The 20,536-nt window shown below is 44.3% G+C and overlaps 1 protein-coding gene across 1 annotated transcript in view; it reads right to left on the bottom strand.

Annotated features, from left to right (window-relative positions):
• The window catches only part of SMC1A (structural maintenance of chromosomes 1A), a 1,753,330-nt gene that overhangs the window by 1,353,074 nt on the left and 379,720 nt on the right, over positions 1–20,536 (bottom strand). Inside the window, exon 11 of the mRNA XM_044060554.1 lies at positions 11,154–11,236. Within this exon, the coding sequence (XP_043916489.1) occupies positions 11,154–11,236 (83 nt within the window). The remainder of the gene's footprint in view (positions 1–11,153; positions 11,237–20,536) is intronic.

Genomic DNA, 20,536 nt, shown 5'->3' with positions numbered 1-20,536 from the left:
CCACAATATCCAAAATAGGGGGGATAGCCAGGGGTCTATGCTGGGGGAGAAGAAGAAAATCCCCAAGTCTTTTCTTAGATTCAGAGTACTCCTGTCCTTCCCAGTGAAAATGTTCCTTCATTTCATGTAAAGTTTCCCCAAAAGAGAAATCCTCAGGGGGAGAAGCTGAAGGAATGGATTCCTCAGCATCAGAATCCTCATAAGAAGGGAAAGAATATTTCTGGTCAGAAGAAGAAACTGAAGAAACAGAAGCCTGATCAGAGGAGTCATAATACACTTCCTGCCTTGGCCTTTTATCTGGAGGGGGATGTGAACCCCTAAATCATAGTAAGTAAGTCCTCCGCCATCTTAGATAATTGTTTCTGAGACTTGGGTGCCGGACCAGAAGAGGCCTGGGCTGTAGTCTTTGATTTGGAAGGAGTCTTTGCCTTTATCAGAAGATAAGTAGGCCTGAAAACCCCTTCAGAAGCCGGTACCTGCACAGCGGCTCCGGACCCATCCGAAGGAGCGTTGTCCGAAGGTCCTGCAACAGAAATATTCAAAGGCCTAGTTGGCTCCTCGTGGGAGTCCGTTTCGGCCATCGGTTCCGAAATGGCCGACGACAGGGGCTGCAAAGGCACCTCACTAATGGCCGAACCTGAAGCTGGCTCTGCTTGTACAATATCATCCGATTTGGACCTCTGAGACCTGTCTTTATCCTTGCGTCGTTTGTGAACTCCGGTAGCCGGAACCAAATCCGACGACATTTTGTAATTAAAACGCCTACCAAAGTAATGAAATGCAAAATCGTATCTTCGTTTAATCGTACGTTGATTGAATCTAGCACAAAACCGACAACTAGCTACGTCGTGGTCAGGGCCTAAGCAAGGAATACAGTAAGAATGAAAATCCTTATGAGGTATTTGCTTCCCACAAGAAATACAATTATTAACTTTTTCTGACATCGGACTGGAACAAGAAAAAAGTTTCCCCAATGGGGTACTTAGCTTTGAGAAGGAGAAGAAAGTCTTCGGACTGAAGTACGTTTAGAAAAAATTGTCAGGAGTCAGCCGACCGGCAAATGCGAACTGCTATCACCGCACGGCAAGAAAGACTGGAGAACATGGCGTCTGCTGTCAGCTTTGTACTCCTGGTGCTCTGACGTCAGGGAGCATGGCTGAGCAGCCGACGCCGGACCCAGACTTTGGGATTCTGGCCGACCGCGGACTGCCTGCCGGCAAGGGAGAACCCTACAGTCACGACTGCAACAGTGAAACACGATGAACATCTGACATGTTGTCTGATTGAATGGCAATTGTCCCAGAAGGAAGGACAGACTGGAATGCTTGCAAAGCTAAAAGCACGCAGTCAGTTCTAGTACACTGATATGCAGATTGGCCTCTATTGTGAACCATGTGCCTTGGACTGTCATTGCCTGAAAACGTCCCCCGTCCCCTGTCAGGGAAGCATCCATGGTCACAGTGGCTGCAGGGTGAGGAGGATGGAAGGGGCAGCTCCAAAGCTCTGTTTCTGGCCTCATCCACCAAATTAGGTCCTGTTTGCAATGGTTGGTTATACGAATCTGAAAGGACAAAGAAAGATGATTTGAGTACCACTGAGATAACAGAAACCACTGAAGGAGTCTCATGTGAAGTTTTACAAGAGGCACCATTGGTATAGAAGCTGCCACCTAGGAGCTGGAGGACCTCCAGTGATGAAACTTTGCTTTGACAGAGAATCACCTGGAGTTGAAGCCTCAGTCTTTGTAATCCGTGGTCTGGGAGAGAGACTAAACAGGAGTGGGTGTTGAATACTGCCCCTATGAACTCTATGGATTGGGTCGGCATCAGGTTGGATTTCTCCCAATTTATGGAAATTCCCAGAAGTTTTGCAAGAGAGCGAGTATATTTTAGGGCCATTACCCAGCAGATGCTTGGTAGGGGCGGTAAGGAGCCAATCGTCTAAACATAGTAATACCTGGAATCCTTGCAGTCTCAAGTGAGCTATTACTACTGCCATGCACTTGGTGAACACTCTGGGGGCTGTAGACAGTCCGAAAGGCAGAGCACGGAACTGGTAGTGATTGGCTCCCAGCCGGAAGTGAAGCAGCCTTCTGGAGCGCTTGTCCATATTGATGTGGTAATACGCATCCTGAAGGCCCACTGAGCACATCCAATCACCGTTCCCCAAAAAGGGGAAAAGAATGGACTGAACCGTGACCATCCGGGAATTTTGTTTGGGTGACAAATTTGTTTAAATTGCTGGGATCCAAAATCGGTCTCCAGTCCAGTCTTTTTTGGCACCAAAAAGAACAGAGTAAAATCCAGATCCACATTAGTCAGTGGAACTGCTTGGATGACTCTTTTCTGACGCAGCTTTTTTTTTTTTTTTTTAATCTCTCGAGCTGCTTTTTCCCTTTGACTAGGTGGAACATTGGGAATTCGTCTTGGTGACTTTGGGTAAGAATTGAATGGGATGTGGTAACCTCTGCTTATCTTCTGCACCCAAGAATCTGTGGTTATCGATTGCCGGGCAGCATGGTGCAGAGAAAACGTCCCCCTGACTGCTTCCAGGACAGCATCGGGCCGCTCTTCAGGAGCACTGGTAAGACTGTCCAGAGAAAGAGTCTCTGGGTCCCTGGCTCTGTGGGCCCCATCTGCCTTGGTAGGGGCATCTTCCAGAAGAGTTACCCCTTCTGCCTCTGGGAGTGAACTCGCCACGTATGTCACGACAAGGACCTTGAGTCTTTTTGTGCCACAACTTTCCAATCCTCTGATTCTTCGAGAAGGAACGCTGGGGAGTGGGAAAAGCATAGACCTACAGCAGACAGGGTCTTACCACCCTTCTCACACCTGGCTACAGTGTCCTTCACTTTTGGGCCGAACAGGGAAGATGCTTCAACTGGAGCATTCAGGAAGGAAGACTTACAGGGGTCTGTAAAATCACAAAGATGCATCCAGGTGTGACGTCTTACAACTACGCCTGAACCCTCAGCTCCTGCCGCCCTTTCGGTTGCATGAGATATTAACCTCATGGATGAGTCAGATAATGATTCCAGGGTTGCAAGCTGCAAGGCAACTTTGTCACTCACCTTGTCAGACACCTGTCCTGATAGAGTTCCAGAGAGTTCAGAAATTAAGTCTCTTAGGAGCCTAGTAAAATGCGCCAGACTGCTTCATTGACCTTTGCCATACGGTCTTTGAACTAAGACTCGCTTCCCTAAGCTGTCTAACCCCCCCCCCCCCCCCCAGGGCTGCCTGTTAGGCAGATGAACAGTCTGGCTCTCTTCTGCAAGCTCCTTCTTTGTGGCCGCCTCCACCATCATAACATCTGGCAGAACTTTAGACTAGTGTGGGCTCTCCTCGGAGGGGGAGGGGGGGATTTTACCTGGTTTCCATGGGATTGGCTCAACAGAGTCAGGATTCTTCCAGGCGCAGTGCACCACGAGCTGGACTAGCTCGTCAGCAGGTGGGGTCACCCAAGAGGTAGATGAGCGAGCACGAAAGGCCTGCAGAAATGATTCCTCGGAGGAAGGGTTTTTGGTCTTCCAGTCACCGCTCTGTTTCAACACTTTAAAGAGGTCTCCAAAGGAGACATCTTCAGGGGGTAACCGTAGGGACTCTTCCCCTTCATTGTAATCCAGATCCTATGCAAGAGACTCCTCAGGGGAGTCTACATTGCTTCCTCTTGCATGACTTCTTCCGCGGGACGTCTTCAGTGGAACTTCTGAGGAGGACTTGAAAGAAGGGGTGTCCTGCAGTAGGGTTTCTGTGGCTTTCGTACCAGATGTCCGAAAACAGTGGCTTGTGTCAGCTGCAGCTCAGGAGGAGGAGACGTCTGGGGTTCCGATGCCAGCGGTTTGCTTCCAGGGGCAAGAGCCCTCTCCATCGCTCAGAAAGCAGGCCTGCCCAAACAGGGATGGGAGCCCGGAACTGAGAAAGACAACCTCGGAACTGGGGTCACACTCCACTCCATCAAGCCCCCCCCCCAAGAAAAGAGCCTCAAGAGGGATCAGTGCCGACAGGACTTCTGGCGCCATGGACAGAACCGTAGACACACACAGAACCGTACTCAGCACTGAAGAGCCTGTAGCCCAATCCTGGACCTGAGGAAGACCTGGCTCCGAACGAGCTGAAGGCCAAAGGGTCAGTTATGAGACCACAGTGAGGTCCACTAATGGCACCGAGGATGTGGGTACTGAAAGGGGTGTCGGGAGCTGAAGGCTTTGAAACCCACAAGGAGATCAAAGGAGCAGAATAGGATGGAGTCCGTGGAGAAACACTCACAGGCGGTTGGGACTTAGAAGATGCAGGAATCCCCCTGGCTGTCAGCAGCTGGTCCACAAAGCGCACCACATCAAGTTCAGACATCCTCCTGGTGGATAGGTTTCACTTCAGAATCCTGAAATATCACAATCCTGAATTTCACAAAAGTTCATAATCTGGAAGCCCAAAATCCTGAAAATTCAAAATCCTGAAAACAAAGTCCTGAATCCCAAAAGACTGAAAACACACAGGATACATATACAGACTATAGAGAACACAAACCATTTTACATTCTACCAAATATAAGCAGGGGGGCAAGCCCCCCTGCAACATCCCATGTAGGGGGTCTGTGTCCCCAACACCCCCTGCTACTTAAATACATCTCCAAGATTACACTTCACTACACTATCATGAGTTACGTTGTAGTATAGCAAGTTAAAAGGGAATGTTACTAAGGTTACAATACGCAGTCATGAACACAACGGTATGTTTGCCATTTTTTCTGTGGAGTACAATCTTGGAGTTTATATATTTAATTAGCAAGGGGTGTGGGGGTGCAGGGGGGGGGCTTGCCCCCCTGCTCATACTTGGCAAAAAGTGCTATCCTTTGTCTTGTATGCGTTTCTCTTGTGTCCTAGTACTGGAATATTGTCATTCTTTGTGTCCTATATATTTTCAGTATTTTGTGATTCAGGATTTTGAGTTTTTAGGATACTGGGTTCCAGATTATAAAGTTCAGGATTGTGATATTTCAGGATTCTGAAGTGAAATGGGTGGATATCCCCAACGGGGACGATGGACGTTCAAGGAAGGGGCTATATATCTGCCCCAGAAAGGGATCCACTGATGGGGAGTATTGGGTCCATGTTGCAGTGTCCAACAGCACCACTGTCTCGAATTTGGAGAATGGGAGTAGTGGAGCATTGATCTTACTCATGGGTACCGTAGATAGGCGTGGTGCCGTGACAGCACTCTGTACCAAAGTGGGTGTAGAGGTGATCACTGGTGGCTCAGCTATAAATGGAGCCATAGTCATGGGTATTGAAGGTAAACTTGCTGCCGTGACGGCACTCCGTACCAAAAAGGGTGAGGCAATCTGTAACTTAGTTATAGATGGTGCTGTAGACATTGGTGCCGAAACAGAAGCCGACGACAAAGACAGTTGATGGAATCGAGGTCGGTGTCGTAGAGACTGGCTTCGGCTCCGATGACACTTTAGGCATTTTTGGTTTAGGTGGCTTGTCCAAATCACTAGAAGGTGAAGAAGGCATAGAATGTGGTTGTTTCTTTTCTTTCTTTGCAGGAAGAGAACCCTCCGATGCAGAAAGAGCCTCTGAAAAGGGCGTCTTAAGGAGGCCCTTCACAATTAACTTGTTTTTGCGTTCAGAGTACAGGCACTAAATCCCTTGCAAACAGAGCACGGTGGTTGCACAGAGAGATGAGACAACCCCAAACAATACACACAATCCTCATGAGAGTTGTTGTTTGGCATTTTCCTGCTACATTTCAGGAATTGCTTAACGCCTGACATTCGTTTCTTTTCAGACATAATTGACAGTCACAACAAACACCCAAAGAGAAAGCTAGATATATATAGACATATAGTTTTTTTTTTTTTTTTTTTTTTTTTTTTTTTTAAGGAAAGGAGGAAGAAATACCAGCAAAGGTATTTAAGGGTTACCACAAAGGGTAGGGAGAAAGGCTGCACCAACAATGTATACTAAGGTTACCGAAAGGTAATTAGGAAAAAAGTCAAATGGAAAGGGTAAAGGTTAGTGACTGACAAAAATATACAGATATCATGAAAAATACAAGAAACTCCAATCAAAACTCTTATTAAATATCAAAAAATGTTCGACTTAGCTGACAGCTGGCTTGAACGCGGCTTTACAGCTACACAGCAAACAAGATCAGAGGTAAAAGGGAGAAGGGTACTATGGGTAAAAGCTTAGCTTGAGGGTTTTTTGGCTGGCACGAGCTTGGTATAAGGCAGACTCTGTTCCGAGGATGGAACTGACAACTCATCTGTGAAGAATAAATGAAGATTAACATCATCAGATTTATATTTCACAGGGACATGTGCATTTAACTGAAAGGTGACATATCCAATAAGCATTTCTGACCATGTGCCAACACCCACCATGATAAAAAATGTGAAGTTAAAATGAGACGCTGGCACTTCTCCACATACTGCTAAAAAAAAAAAAAAAAAAAAAAAAAAAAAAAATTTTCTTCAGAAGTTATACCTAGCGAGTGGGATAACAAATGGGGAGTTTAAAAACAGGGGTAGAAATAAAAGATATGGTTAAGTAGCAACAAGAATTTAGAGAGGCTCAAAAAGGTTACACTACTGCCGAATAAGGGGAATTGCAAAGAGAAGCAACTACAGAGTGCTAAAGAGAAAATAAGGCAGTACCTGGATAATGTGCTTGAGCTTAAAAAATTGCTGTTAAGCAACTGTTTTTGATAACTCCACAGCATAAAAACTTTTAGCACAAGATTTAGGCAACAAAAAGTAGAAACAGTTGTTGCCAAACTTGGGTAGCCAACAAGAAAAATAAACAGATTATACAGAGGTATTAAAAGTAATTCGGTAATGTTATAAAAATTTGTATAAAAACAGAGAAATTATCAAGAGAGAACACAAATGGAAATATTTATGGAAAACTTAAGTATACCAAAGTTAGAGGGAGTTGAGGCTCAACAATTAACAGTCAAGATAGGAAGAGAGGAGATGATGTACATGTACAATCAATCTGTAGGAAAACCTCTAGGAATAGGTGGCACTCCTGTTGAAGTAAGATCTGGAAGGTTTAGTTTAACAGTACTTTAAAAGGAGGGGGAAGCACCAACATTCTGGAAGAAAGACGTGATGGCTGAAATACCCAAGACGGCACAGATACATCAGACACAGCTATAAACAACCGCTTCTACTTTCTGTTGCCCAAGTCTTGTGCTCTTCCCTCATTAGGCCAATCATACAGTACAATGCCCCATTTGGTATGTACCTCACCAGACACCTGCAACAACTGGAGAGGCCACAAAAGTACCTCACAAAGAGGATCCTAGGCCTTAAACACTTGTCCTCTATGGACAGACTCAAAAAACTCCAACTATTCTCTGTCTCATATTGCCTACTTAGAGGCGATCTCTTCTTGGTTTACAAAGCCATGTCTGACACAGCTCTGTTAGAAATGCTACATCTAAAGAAATCCCAATCCCTCCACACCACACACTCCAGAGAGCTCAACCACATTACCACAATTAACAGAACATGCTGGAGGGACAGGTTCATAACCCAGAGACTGCCCATTCTATGGAACAGACTTCCCATACATGTCAAGCAGAGCACCTCACTGACCCTCTAAGAGAAATCTTGATGAGTCATTGGGAAACAGAAAATTCACCCCGGGGATAACACCAGTGACTCTACTCGACAGAGGCACTGGGAACTAAGGTCGGGTGGCACTATGCCAGGGTAATCTTATGGCTAGACTTGTACAGGCCCCAGGGCCATTAGCCTAGTACACACCTATGTACCTATGAACAAGCCCATTTCAATTTTAAAACATGGTTATAAAAAGCATTTATGTTTGTAATAGCTAGAAGAATGGGAAACGTGTTGCCAAAATTAAGATATGGATATCCACGTAGTTCTGTGGAGGGGAGGTAAACATTTGCCCACATTAATAAAACAATGATGAACCACAAGAAAGCAGTGTAAAAAAACACTGCTGTTGTTGGTGGGTCTTGATGCCTAGAAAGCATTCAGAGTAAGCTGGGACAGGGATAATAGAAGCATTTGCATTTCCTGATACAAGTATATGGGTAATCAGAAGGATATAGAACGGATCAGAGACAAAAATTAAAGTGGGAGGGTTCCTCTAAATAGAGGGACCAGGCTAGGATGTGCTCTTGACCCTTTTTTATTTGCTTTATATTTAGTGCGAATGGCAGGGAAAAAAGGAAAAACATTCCAGGATATAACTAGTATGGCAATCAAAAAAGTTGGTTTTACTCGCAGACACTATTATTTTGTACTTGATAAAAACAGAAAAGGACCTCTCAGTATTGTGGAATATCTTGGGAAAGCCTTTTAAGGACATCAATTAATGAAGATAAACAAAGGCTACAGCTATAAACCATGTATCAAAACATGAATTTGTCCAACACCACCCATGCTTACAGAGATACAATAAAAATGAAGTATTTAGGAGAAAGGATTAAAAGGATTATGTTATGGCAGCTAAGGACTTGTGGGAAGACACTAAACAAAAGATAATACAACTAAGAAACTGGAAGTTCTTGTTTATGGATACGGATAACAAGGATACAAGCAATGAAAATATCTTTAGTCCCTTTAGTTTTATACAGGGGTCGGGCATACTTTTATCAACCCAAGGAATTGTTGCAGACAATAATGAAAATAAAGAGCTGGAGGAATTTATCTGGGAGGGGAAGAGGGCAAGGGTCAAGTGGCATAAGTTGGTCCTTCCAAAAGAAGGAAGTTAATTTAGGGTTACCTGATTTGAATAGAGATTTTATATACAGTTTAACGCTGATATACATAACACAAGCAAAACTCTATAATTCAAAAGTGGGAAGGGATGATGAAACTGGGAAAAATTCAAGAAATAAGGAGGGAATAGTGGGACTTTGGATGGAGCACTTTAAGGAACAGTCTTAAAGAATATTACATTCATAAAGTGGATGAAAGTATTCTAAGAATTAAGCCAACACAAGAATGGAGAAAGGAGACTTTGCCAATAGGGATGAGTGCAATTAGGGGTACAGAGAATAGACTAAAGCAAGCTAGAATTTACTGGGGAAATCTGGTAAAAGAAACAAGGTATTGGGAGCAAATAACTAGCCACTGAAAGGTAACAGAATGCAAGAGGTCAAGAAGACATTTGGACTGCAGGCACGAGACTGCCTTCTCAATCAGGGATTGACAGAGTATTGGCAAAGAGAAAGGAATAAGGGAATCCCAAGTAAAAGACCTGCTCTGGCAGAGATTTTAGTTGAATCTAGAACAGAAACTGTTAAAAAGGAAAAATTAGTAGTGCAGATAAAAATATTGTACAATATCTATAGGAATTGAAAAGATTGGGAAGAGACTAGAGGTTAGTAAACAATTCACAAGGAAAGAATGGGAGGACATATATGTACAGCTCCCAACTATTCAACAAAGTCTGGAAGATTTACGATTTTGCTTGGAAGTGTTTGCATAGGTATTTTTCATCCCAGACAGACTCTAATTAATTTTTCCTCCGTTAGATGGCAAATATTGGTGGTGTGATGGGGAAGAAAGAAGTAACTGGAAACACGTTTTGGGAGTGTAATGAATTAGAAGACTTAAAAAAAAAAAATTCCCTACAGAGTACTGTCAGAAATTATGTCAGCAAATGAGTGTAACTAAAGAAACCATTTTTCCTGCGAGGATACAGGATCTGAATTGCCTAGACATATTAAGGCCTTTTTAAGTTTAATCTTGGTGGCTGCCAAAAAAGCAATCAGTAGAAAATGGAAATCAAAGTCTAAACTAACTGTGTTTGAAGGACTGGATATTGTAACAGAGACAAAAGAACTGGAAGTGGAAGCTTTAGAAAAGGGCACAAGTAAATTCAATAGAAAAAAAATGGAAATGATGGGAACAATGCGTGCAAAATAATGATCTGGAGGAGTGAGACTTAAGGGGAGGCAGGAATTGAGCTGTTACATAACACTGGATTGATGACAGTTATACAAAGAAATATTTTCCATCACTGTTTAACTAGAACACGTTATTATGGTTTGTTTTCTTTCATATTAATGCATGTTTGCCTATGTCTAAAGATGTTAACAAAACATTACCAATCCCTAACTAAACACCAGTTCAGACATTCTGCTAGAACAGGACTGTGAATATTTTTTTTCTAAAGGGAAGGATACGAGTTAAAAAAAGAGCTAAACCAGATGCAGCAAAGGCAACCGATCGAAATCTTCAAAAAAAAGCTATGGGAATAAAAAACATTTACTGTATGTAGAAAAACAGTGCCCTTGAAAACCACGCCCTTCAGGATTAAGTGGCAAATGAGACCTGAGATAATCTGAGGAAATGAGGGAATTATGAGTACTCTAGTAGGAGTCAGAGCCCTGGATCCAAGCTTTTGAAAAAGCGTGAAGGTCTTACTCTTACCTGGGTCAGCTCAGTTAACCCAAATGTTGAATCGGACAAAAACTGACAACATTGGATCCTAAATTACAGTTAAAACCCACAAACAAAAACCTCTGTGTGGAAGTGAGATACAGTTGTTGATAGTTTATCAGAGGTTAAACCTACTTTTATTACTATAGCTGCATCACTTTGTTTTTAACTTGGTAAGATGTTTATCTCAAGGTATTTATCAAGACATTGTCTTTGACCAATAAGAACATCTAATATATACGTAAAGGGGATTTGCAAAAACATTTTGTGAAAGTCTACTTAATTCAGAAGACAATAACTTTATTTTACTGTTGTTAAAATGGTAATGTCTTGCCAAAAAAATGTTAAGTCTCTATTTTTCTACAGTTAAACACCCCTTGTACTTGCATCAGCAATAGCGTCTAAACCAGATATTGTACAGGCAAGTTTGTCTAATGTTCTTGTAAGACAAGGAAAGTGATGATGGGAAGTTCTTAAAAAATATCTTTTTAATAGAGCTCATCATTATCTGGGCATATGAAGCAAAATACAAGGAAAGAAAACAGGCTGGAGCAGTAACATATACTACTGGGAAATGTCTCAGAAAAAGCAAGTGCTACACATATTTCGCACACTAAAAAACGGATTTAAGGAAATGACCAAGATCAAAATTAAACTAATGTTGTTCAACATGACAATCCTGTAAAGTTTAAGTGGTTACTGTCAGAAGACGTCACACATACTTGCTGGTGCTGATGTACTCCTCCAGTTTCTCAATTCTTTTCTGGTTTTCTTCAATTTCACGGAGTTTCTGCTTAATTTTAGCCTGAAAGTGAAAGAAAGGCACACATTACTATGATCCCAAAATAGGATGCAACAAATTAATCTGTTTCTCTGCATTAAAATTATTAAAATGAATACAGCAGTTTGCATAATCCCTCTCTTGCTCCAAATACCTCAGATCAAGTATGCTTACTTATCAATGAAACACATTTTCATTACCTTTTCAAAAGAAATACCTGATAATCTATAACAAGGTGTGGCCCAGAAAGAATGCACCCAACTGAGGTTGTATAATGACAAGGCTCCTGGTTAGGTCAATTCAATCAAAGAGGAGCACCAGGGTGAGATATCTGGAAGGGGGAAGGAGCGAGGGATGTTGAACCAGATGAAAAGACAACTGATCCATCATTATGGTGAGTACATTACTTTGATATACAATTTAGTCTTTTTTCATTCAATTCAACCTTTGGAAAAGATTCCCTAGCTACCAATAGCTACCAATAAATCCTTTGGTGGTATCAAGGAAGGATATTCATAAGAATGGTGGAGCCAAACGACATACAGAATCTTGACTGTACATCTAACTTGTAAGGGGATAAGAATGTGTGGACTGTGGATAAAGGGTGCTGCAGCACACACTGTGGACAGGATCTTTGTGCATAAAGGCAGTAGCAGTAAGCAACAATAGACCTTACTGAATGATCTTCTGGTTTCTTGGTTAATGACAGACCCAACTTTTCATACACAAAAGCTATACAATCTGAAAGGTACCTTGACAGTGCGCCATTAGAAACACTGGCTTAATATGGCTCTAGAGAAAACTATGCACAGCTGATCAGCTCTCCTACAATTTTTAGTCCTGTGGAGATAAAAATGAAAATGATGTACTCACCATAACAACAGATCTGTATTGCCCGTTTCAGTCCTTCCTCAATGTATGCTTTAAATCCGGTGCACAGGCTCCTCCCCCACCCATAATCTCCTATTTGGTGGATGGACAGAGAACTTTCTTCCACGTGCTCTTTCTTAGTGTCTGCTGCCACTACCATAAACTCTACAATGGGACCCTTGCTCAAATGGGGACACAGTCTTTGGGAGCACCCAAAAACTTATCAGGCTTTCTTGGAACAGGGTCAGCTGTGTCTGGTTCCTTCCACGCTCAGAAAATGATGAGGTCCATCATCTCATCCACTGGGGAACCACCCAAGTAGTAGATCGGCCAGAACCAAAAGCATCAATAAAATATTCCTCTGAAGAAGGTACCCGGGAAGACCAATTCCCTTTGTCTGAGAAGTTTGAGAATTTCTCTGTACGAGACATCAACAAAGCGGGATCTGGGACAACCTTTTCCCTCATCAAAATCAGAGTCAATGGTTGGGGAATCCTCAGGGGAACCAAAGTGACTCCTGTTACACTTGTGTTTCCTGTTCCGGAGAGGTCTCATATACTGATATTCTCTCTCTTGGAAGGATAGCTTCATGGCTCCCAGAAACTGGCTGTTCTGACGTGACCAGGAGATCAGGCTGCTGACCCTTGGAAATCCTATGGAGAAGGGCTGCATCCGGTTCTGAAACATTAGATTTCTCTGCAGATTGAAACAGTACCCTCTTGACAGCATCAAAAGCCGAGCTTGACACGGATACGGAGAGCCTCGCTGTCACAGCTGAAACTCCTGAAGATGGCTCAACCCTACAAGCCATTCGGCTGGGACCTGAGGCTGCTGCCAGAGCCTATTTAAGTGCCAATGCAGGAAAGTATCCTAAGACCGATAGAGTCAATCCAGACAGTTCGGGTCCAAGACTCTGACAGCTCCCTGACTTCAGAGAACTCATTGGAGTCAATGAAGTATGAAACCTTGGTTCCAATGCAGATCTGCCCTGGGCAAGAGTCTGATCAAGGGGCTCCAATCCAAGTGGTCAGATTGAAGAAGGGGCCATTAATGAGTGAGGGGAAAGAATTGATTCTTTCAGATCCAATAGTGGTTGGAGTTTGGAGTACCCCCAACTGGATTTATGTCCAAAGGAAATACATCGTCCTGTCCATGTCAACTTCAGTGAGGCTCTGAGTAGTAGCAGTAGTAGAGGAAGGTGGCCTGAGAAGATAACTGGGATCCAAAAATAGCACGGGATCCTAAGGTCTAGAGATCAATTGGCAGAGCTGAAGAGGGAGTCAGATCCATAGATCTCATTTTTGGTTTACATTTTTCCTTGTCTTTCTCTCTCTCTTTCTATCTCCATGTCCTTTTGCTTCTTGCTTGGCTTGTCAGCCTTTTTAGAGGATGAAGATGGAAAAGGGGAAGAAGAAATAGCTGCAGACTTTCCCGAACCTGAGGAGGGATTGTTGCCTAATGTAGGCTACAGCACACCCTTGAAAATCAGCTGGTTTCTTCCCTCTACAATGGCTCATTGTCAGAAAGCCTCACAGATACAGCAGGCAATGGCTAAAAGAGAAGTCCCAAGGCAATACATGCACTTCTTGTGCATGTCTGAATTCAGTCATTTGTGGGAGCAAGCTACACATTTTTTTGAAACTGGAGGGCTTTGTCCTCCAGCCTCACAACCAAAAAAAAGAAATAAGTGCCCTACGTGGCATAAATTCTACATTAAATATAATATAAATATATCTTCTTAACCACTATTTTTTATGAAATAAACATCCAAAGGAGCAATGAGGAGAGAGATACAGTAGGAAAGGGAAAAAAGTGTGGAACAGCAAGTATAAATGCCAAGAAAAGAGGAGTTCTAAAAGGTATTTTTCAATGGATATTAACATTTTCCAATAAAAACACTCCTAAGCACCAAGACCTGTCAAATGCTTATGGCAGCAAATGAGAGCTAGGGAATACAGGTAGGGGGAGGAGCCTGAGCACCAGAGCCAAAGCATATGTGTTGAGGAACAGATGAAAAATATATCCGATTCTAAGCAATTTATGAACATCTAATAAATGCAGAGCATACTCACCTTGGAAAGAATAAAGGTAGATCAATGGATTGATTATGGTTAATTTCAGATGCCAATTTTTAATGAACATGGGATTCATTCAAGGAAACCCTATCCTTATGAAAGATCAAGTAAGGTGTTTTACAAGAAAGTGCTTTCGCCTGCGAGATCTTTCTCGCTGATGTGATGGCTACCTGGAAGATGATTGTCCAAGAAAGACACTTTAAATATGACCTTGCTGCAGGTAAGGCAAGCTTTGTTAACGCCTGAAGCATGATAGTTATGTCCAATGGAGGAACTGGATCCCTCATAGGAGGTCTCAAGGTTTCTTTCAGAAACGCTTCTGAAATCTTTACTGCAGCTTTAGCAATCTGTGTCCAATGTGGAAGGTACAGTTGTGCACACTTACCATAAATGTAGATGTTCGAGAGTATTCACTGTTGTAGATGTTCGAGAGTATTCGCTGTTGCAGTCATCACCTGTGGCTTATACCTGCTGTGGTAGCCCTCGGATGGCTGGAATACCAGAGTCAATGTTTTTCGGCATCAGCTGCAGTCGCCTGTAGTCTGACGTCAGGTCGTCAGTGCTATAAAGCAAGGCAACCAACGTCATTGCATCAGTTTTTCTTGCCCTAACTCGTCAGAAGCACAAGGAAACAAGGTAAGTTGGTCCTGGTGGCTAAAAGCCACTGTGGGAAGCTTACGTCTCCCCTAGGGGAAGAGGATATAAGGGGGATGGAGGGTGGGAAACCAGGACTGCAACAGTGAATACACTTAAACTTATGGTAAGTGTACACAACTGTACTATGTTCTTCGTGTTTCACTGTTGCAGTCATCACCTGTGGGAGGATTCCCAAAGCTGAATAGAGGGGTGGAAGGATAGGCTAAGAGCCTTAGGCATGGGTCAGCAAGCGCTGCAGAACTGCAGAGGCAAACCCTGCCCTTGACTTAGAAAAAAGAGGTAGGTGGTAATGCTTTGTAAAGGTATGGACAGAGGTCCAGGTGGCAGCTTCCAAGATGTCCCTGGTGGGAACTCCTCCGAGGAAGGCTGTGGATGTGGAGGCTGCCCTAGTGGAATGAGTACGAATAGACTTACTGGGGGTTTCCCATGTAGTCTGTAGCAGAAATGAATACAGTGTGATATCCACTTGGAAATGGTTTGCTTGGAAATGGGCTTCCCTTCTCCCCCTGGGGCAAAGCTGACAAGCAACTGGTTTGTTTTTCTGAGAGGTTTAGAACAGTCCAGACAGTATCGGAGTTGTCTGTGCACGTCTAGAGTGCAGAATTCTTTCCCCCTTGTTTTGAGGGTTGGGAAAGAAGGTGGGTGGGTGTGTGTATGGTCTGGTTGAGGGTCACATCAGATACCATCTTGGGCATAAAGGATGGGTTAGTCCTCAGGGAGACCCTGTCTGCATGGAAAACGATGGAAGGGCTCAACAGCCATGAGAGCCTGAAGTTCCGATACCCTTCTGGCTGACGTGACAGCTAGCAGGAAGGAGGTCTTCCAGGAGAGGTATTTCAATTCTGTTGAAGTAGCAGGTTCAAAAGGAGACAAGGTTAGTTTTTCTAAAACATAACTCAGGTCCCAGGCTGGCATGGGAGCCCTTCTGGGAGGTCTGATATTAGAAGCCCCTCTGAGGAATTGTTTAATCAAAGGATGAGAGAAGAGGGGGAGGTCTGAATTTTAATGGGCTGAAATGGCTGAGGCATGTATTTTAATACAAGAGAAGGAGAGGCCACTTTTGAGCAACTTGGCTAGGTAATCCAAGATAAGAAGGATGGGAGGTACTTGGCCTCTCTGGACTGGCTCCAGGACCAGAATCTTTTCCATTTCCCTGCGTAAGATTTTCTGGTGCTGGGCCTTCTGGCCTCTGTGATAATGTCTAGGATCTGTTTGCTTAACAAGGACACCTTGTTAGCTTTTAAGGTATAAGCCATGCTGAAAGATGGAGAGTCTGCAAGTCTGGGTGCAGTATCTACCCCCTCACCTGGGTCAAGAGGTCTGAGATCAGGGGAAGCTGCTTGGGGGAGCTGTAAGGTCAGGCTGCGCAATAAGGGGTACCAATGCTGTCTGGGCCAATCTGGAGCAATAAGGATGGCCTTTGGTCTCTACACCCTTATTTTGATCAGTACCTTGGGAATAAGAGGCAGACGAGGGAACGCATACACAAAGAGGGATTTCCAGGGGAAGGTGAAGGCATCCACCTTCCATGCTAGGAGATGATACTCCCTTGTACAGAATATTTGCAGCTGGTGGTTGAGGTGTGAAGTAAAGAGCTCCACCTCCGGAGTCTCCCACTCCTGAGCGATTTGCAGAAAGATTTTCCTGTGGAGCTGACATTCGTGGGGGTCCAGTAAGTTTCTGCTTAGGTGGTCCGCCAGGGTGTTGTTGACCCCTGGTAGGTACTGGGCAATTAGGTGAAGACCCATGAAGGTGGCTGTCAGCCAGAGATTCATGGCTAGTCTGCACAGAGGGTAAGATTGGGTTCTCCCCTGTTTGTTGATATACCACATTACTGTGGTGTTGTCTGTTTTGATAAGGAGGACCCCTGGCCTGAGATGGGGTTTGAAGGATGTCAGAGGCTTTTGTACTGCCATCACTTCTTTCTGACTGATATGTAATTGAAGGTGCTGGGCATCCCAAAGACCTTGGGTACACTTGCCAGTTAGGTGAGCGCCTCAAGCAAGGTCTGAGGCATCGGTGGTGATGGTCTGACTGGTAGGACGGACGATGAAGGGAATTGTTCTTGGCACAGGCCTCTGCCCACCAGAGAAACTTGGCGCTTATACATTGAATGAGAGGGAGAGAGGTCTCTAGAGACCGAGTGTTCTGGCACCAAAGGTTCTTTAAATACTACTGAAGTTTTCCAGGGCTTGCAGGAACTTCCTCACAGTGAGGTGACTTCTGGAAGCCAGCTGAATAAAAGTAGAGGCAGGAAGCTCTGCTTTTCTGGGGATAGGAAGGCCATTTGGGATGCTGCGTCTAGCAGAGCTCCCAAGAAAATTATTCTCCTGGTGGGAGCTTGCTTTGATTTCTTCTCATTGATGGTGAATCCTAGAGAAGATAGTAGGATATGACAAAGAGAAGGTCCTGGAGCAGCTTTTGTTTGCACTCTGCCTGAATGAGGCAGTCGTCCAAGTAAGGGTAAATCTGTATATTTCTCTGTCTGCAAAATGCTATGGCTGGGGCTAAGCATTTGGTGAATACTCTGGGTGCAGTAGATAAGCCAAAGGGCAGCGGAGAGAACTGAAAGTGCTGTGATCTTGCTCTGAAGCGCAGGAATTTCCTGCGGGATTCCCATACAGGGATGTGGAGGTAGGCATCTTTTAGGTCTAGGGTCACTAGCCAGGCATTCTTCGTCAACAGAGGCAGCAGCTGCTGTAAAGTTAGCATTTTGAATCTGGGGACTACCAGGGAGGTTTTCAGAATGGATAGATCCAGGATGGGGCGCCATGTGCCCTCTTTTCTGGCAACAAGGAATAGTCTGGAATAAAAGCCTTTGCCTGTTTGATCTGAGGGGACAGGCTCTACTGCCCCCTGGAATATGACAGTTTTGACCTGTTTCAATGCTTCTGCCCACTGATTTGGAGGCAAGTCCAGGTACCCTCTTGGAATTGGGAGTTCGCTGAAAGAGAATTTGTATCCCTAAAAAATATTCTTTAAGACCCATTGGTCCTTTGTTACAGAAAGCCAATTTTCTTTGAAGAGGGTGAGCCTTCCTCCTAGTTTTTGGTGAGTGAAGGAAGGGCAGTGGGGGAGGGGGAGTCATTGTGAGTTTTTGCCATAGAAGGGTGGTTTAAAACTCCCTGCCTTTGGGGCGGAGGTGGCCCACTGTTTACTTCTCTGCTGGCCTTGGGAAAGGGGGCAGGATGGTCTGTCCCTGAGGGGCTTACCTTGGCCCTGTCTGCTAGGTGCAGGGAAGGACCAGTGCTTAGAGGGGAAGTTCCTACTGAACCTGGTAGGTTGAACCTGAAAGAAATCTTTTGATGTTTGCATAGATTTGGCTTTATCTTCCATCTTTTTAAGCACCTCTTCTGCTTTTACTCCAAACAAGCACTCTTTATCTAGGGGTGCATCAATAAGTTTAGACTCTACATGATCAGTGAGAGGTTGTTCTTCAGCCATGGATGTCTCCTAATGACAGATCCTGTCACTGTTGCCCTGCTAGAGGCTTCTAGGGCATCATATCCACAGTGCAAGGAGTGTTTTGCCACTTGACGAGCAGAGTGCAGTAAATCTGCTAACTCTTTTGAATTGGCACAGTCAGGAAAGGTAGAAATATTTTGTTTTAATTGTTCCAAAGTGTGTTGCTGACATTTTAACATATGGAACTGACAACAGAGTGCTCTGATAGCTAAAGGTTGCAGAGGTATATACTTTTTTTTACCCCATCTGTCCAGAGCTCTGGAGGCCTTGTCAGAAGGAATAGGATTTTTGGCAGAACTAGTCTTGGCTCCTTTAGGTCCCTGTGTAATGACCTCCAAGTCTGCAGCAGGACTTATGTACAGGTATTTGTGGGAATCCGGTACTCTGCAGTAATGGTCAGGTTTACTGGGAGCAGGTGGGAGAGCATCAGGGGATAAGCTGGATTCATGGAAAACATCATCCACAACTTCTAAAATAGGGGGGGTGGTCAGGGGTCTGTGCTGGGGCAGGTCCAGAAACTCTCCAAGTCTTTTCTTAGACTGGGGAGGGGGGGGGGGAGTTCTGAGATTCCCACTGGAAATATTCCCCGAGGGAGTGAAGGGTTTCCCCAAAGGAAAGGTCCTCTGGAGGGGAGGCAGAAGGGATGGATTCCTCTGCATCCGAATCCTCATAAGCAGTCAGAGGTAGCTGTTCCTCTTCAAAATCTGAATAGTCAGATTCTTCAGAATCCTGTTTTGGCATAATTTCTGGAAAAGGGTGCCTTTTCCTTTTAGAAATTGTGGCCTGATACCATGAATACGAGAGACAAGATCCTCTGCCATTTTAAGCATTTGTGCTTGGGGTGGTGGAGCAGGAGCAAGATGGTGGCTAGAGGCAGAATTTCTAGGAGTGGCCTGGCTTCTAGGCCTGAGAGAATCTGTCAGTCAGAGTAACGGCAGTTGGATGAGAAGACTTTTTTGTCTAAATTCAGTAGTGCAAAAGGCCTCCTTGGAAGCCGAGTGCCTGTGTCGCGGCTCCGGACCCAACCGAGGCAGAGACAGACAAAGGCTTGGAAGATTTCTGCGGCATACCGGACTCCGAAAGGGTCTCGGTAGAGGCCTGCGTAGATATCAAATCTGACATTAGGGGCTGCGCAAGCACCTCACTGAATTCCAGAGAACTGACTACCTGCTTAGCGGTAGCATTGTCAGAAGGCTTAGTCTTGTGTGGTCTGTCTCTATCTTTATCTCTGCGTTTTTTTGGAATGTCCACGGATTGTTGGCTGACAGACGCCATACTGGAATTCGAAGACGGAACACAAAAATAACTGTCTACAAAAGGAGCTCTACAGCGAATGGGTCTCGCATTAAATAGGGCACAGAACCGGCAACTGGGACGTCGTGGTCTGGGCCTAAACAAGTGATGCAGTAAGAATGGAAGTCTCGGTGTGGGATCTGCTTTCCACAGGCAAAACAATTAACTTTTTCGGACATCGGTTAGTGCAAGTAAAAAGGGTCCTCAATGGGGTACTTCGTTTTAGATGTTTTCAGCTGAAATTCAAACTCTGGTAGTGTTCGACAGGCACTCGTGTGAACTGCTTCTGTTACAGGCTCCACAGCAAGAAAGACTGGTGTAATGACGTCGGCTGCTTTGCTTTACAGCACTGACGTCCGGACGTCAGACTACAGGTGACTGCAGCCAATGCAGAAAAACATTGATTCTGGTATACGGGCCGGCCGAGGGCTACAGTAGGGATAACCCACAGGTGATGACTGCAACAGTGAAACATGAAGAACATCTGGAAATAGCCACTAAGTGTACCTTGACTGCTGAAAAGCTAGAGCCTTTTTGGAAAAGATCCAACAGGAAGTGTAGAATAGAAGGAAGAAGAGCTGAAAAAGGATCCATCCCTTTAGAAGCTGCCCACATTAAAAATCTCTTCCATTTGCTGAGGTAAACTTCACTGGTACTCAATTTTTGTGAAGCTGACAAAATATGAGCCACGCGAGTGGAAAGCCTAGCATCTCTGGACATTAAAATTTGAGGAACAGTGCAGCTATCTTCAGTGTCTCTGGGTACAAGAGATGCTACTCGGATGGGTGAGTGCAAAGATCTGAATGTAGTCCAACGAGGACGTACCAGATGAGGCCAGATGAAGGGGAATCAAACCTGCCTGGGCAAAAAGGGGCAATGAGTATTGCCTTGGTCTTGCACCTTCTTGCTTTCTGAATAAACTTTGGGTTTCCTGTATGCCCCCACCCCCTTTTCTCTAATAACA

Source organism: Protopterus annectens, chromosome 1.part0 (assembly GCF_019279795.1).
Source record: "Protopterus annectens isolate FY-2018-M chromosome 1.part0, PAN1.0, whole genome shotgun sequence".
Classification (NCBI taxonomy): domain Eukaryota; kingdom Metazoa; phylum Chordata; order Ceratodontiformes; family Protopteridae; genus Protopterus; species Protopterus annectens.
This window is presented reverse-complemented; position numbering and strand designations above follow the sequence as displayed.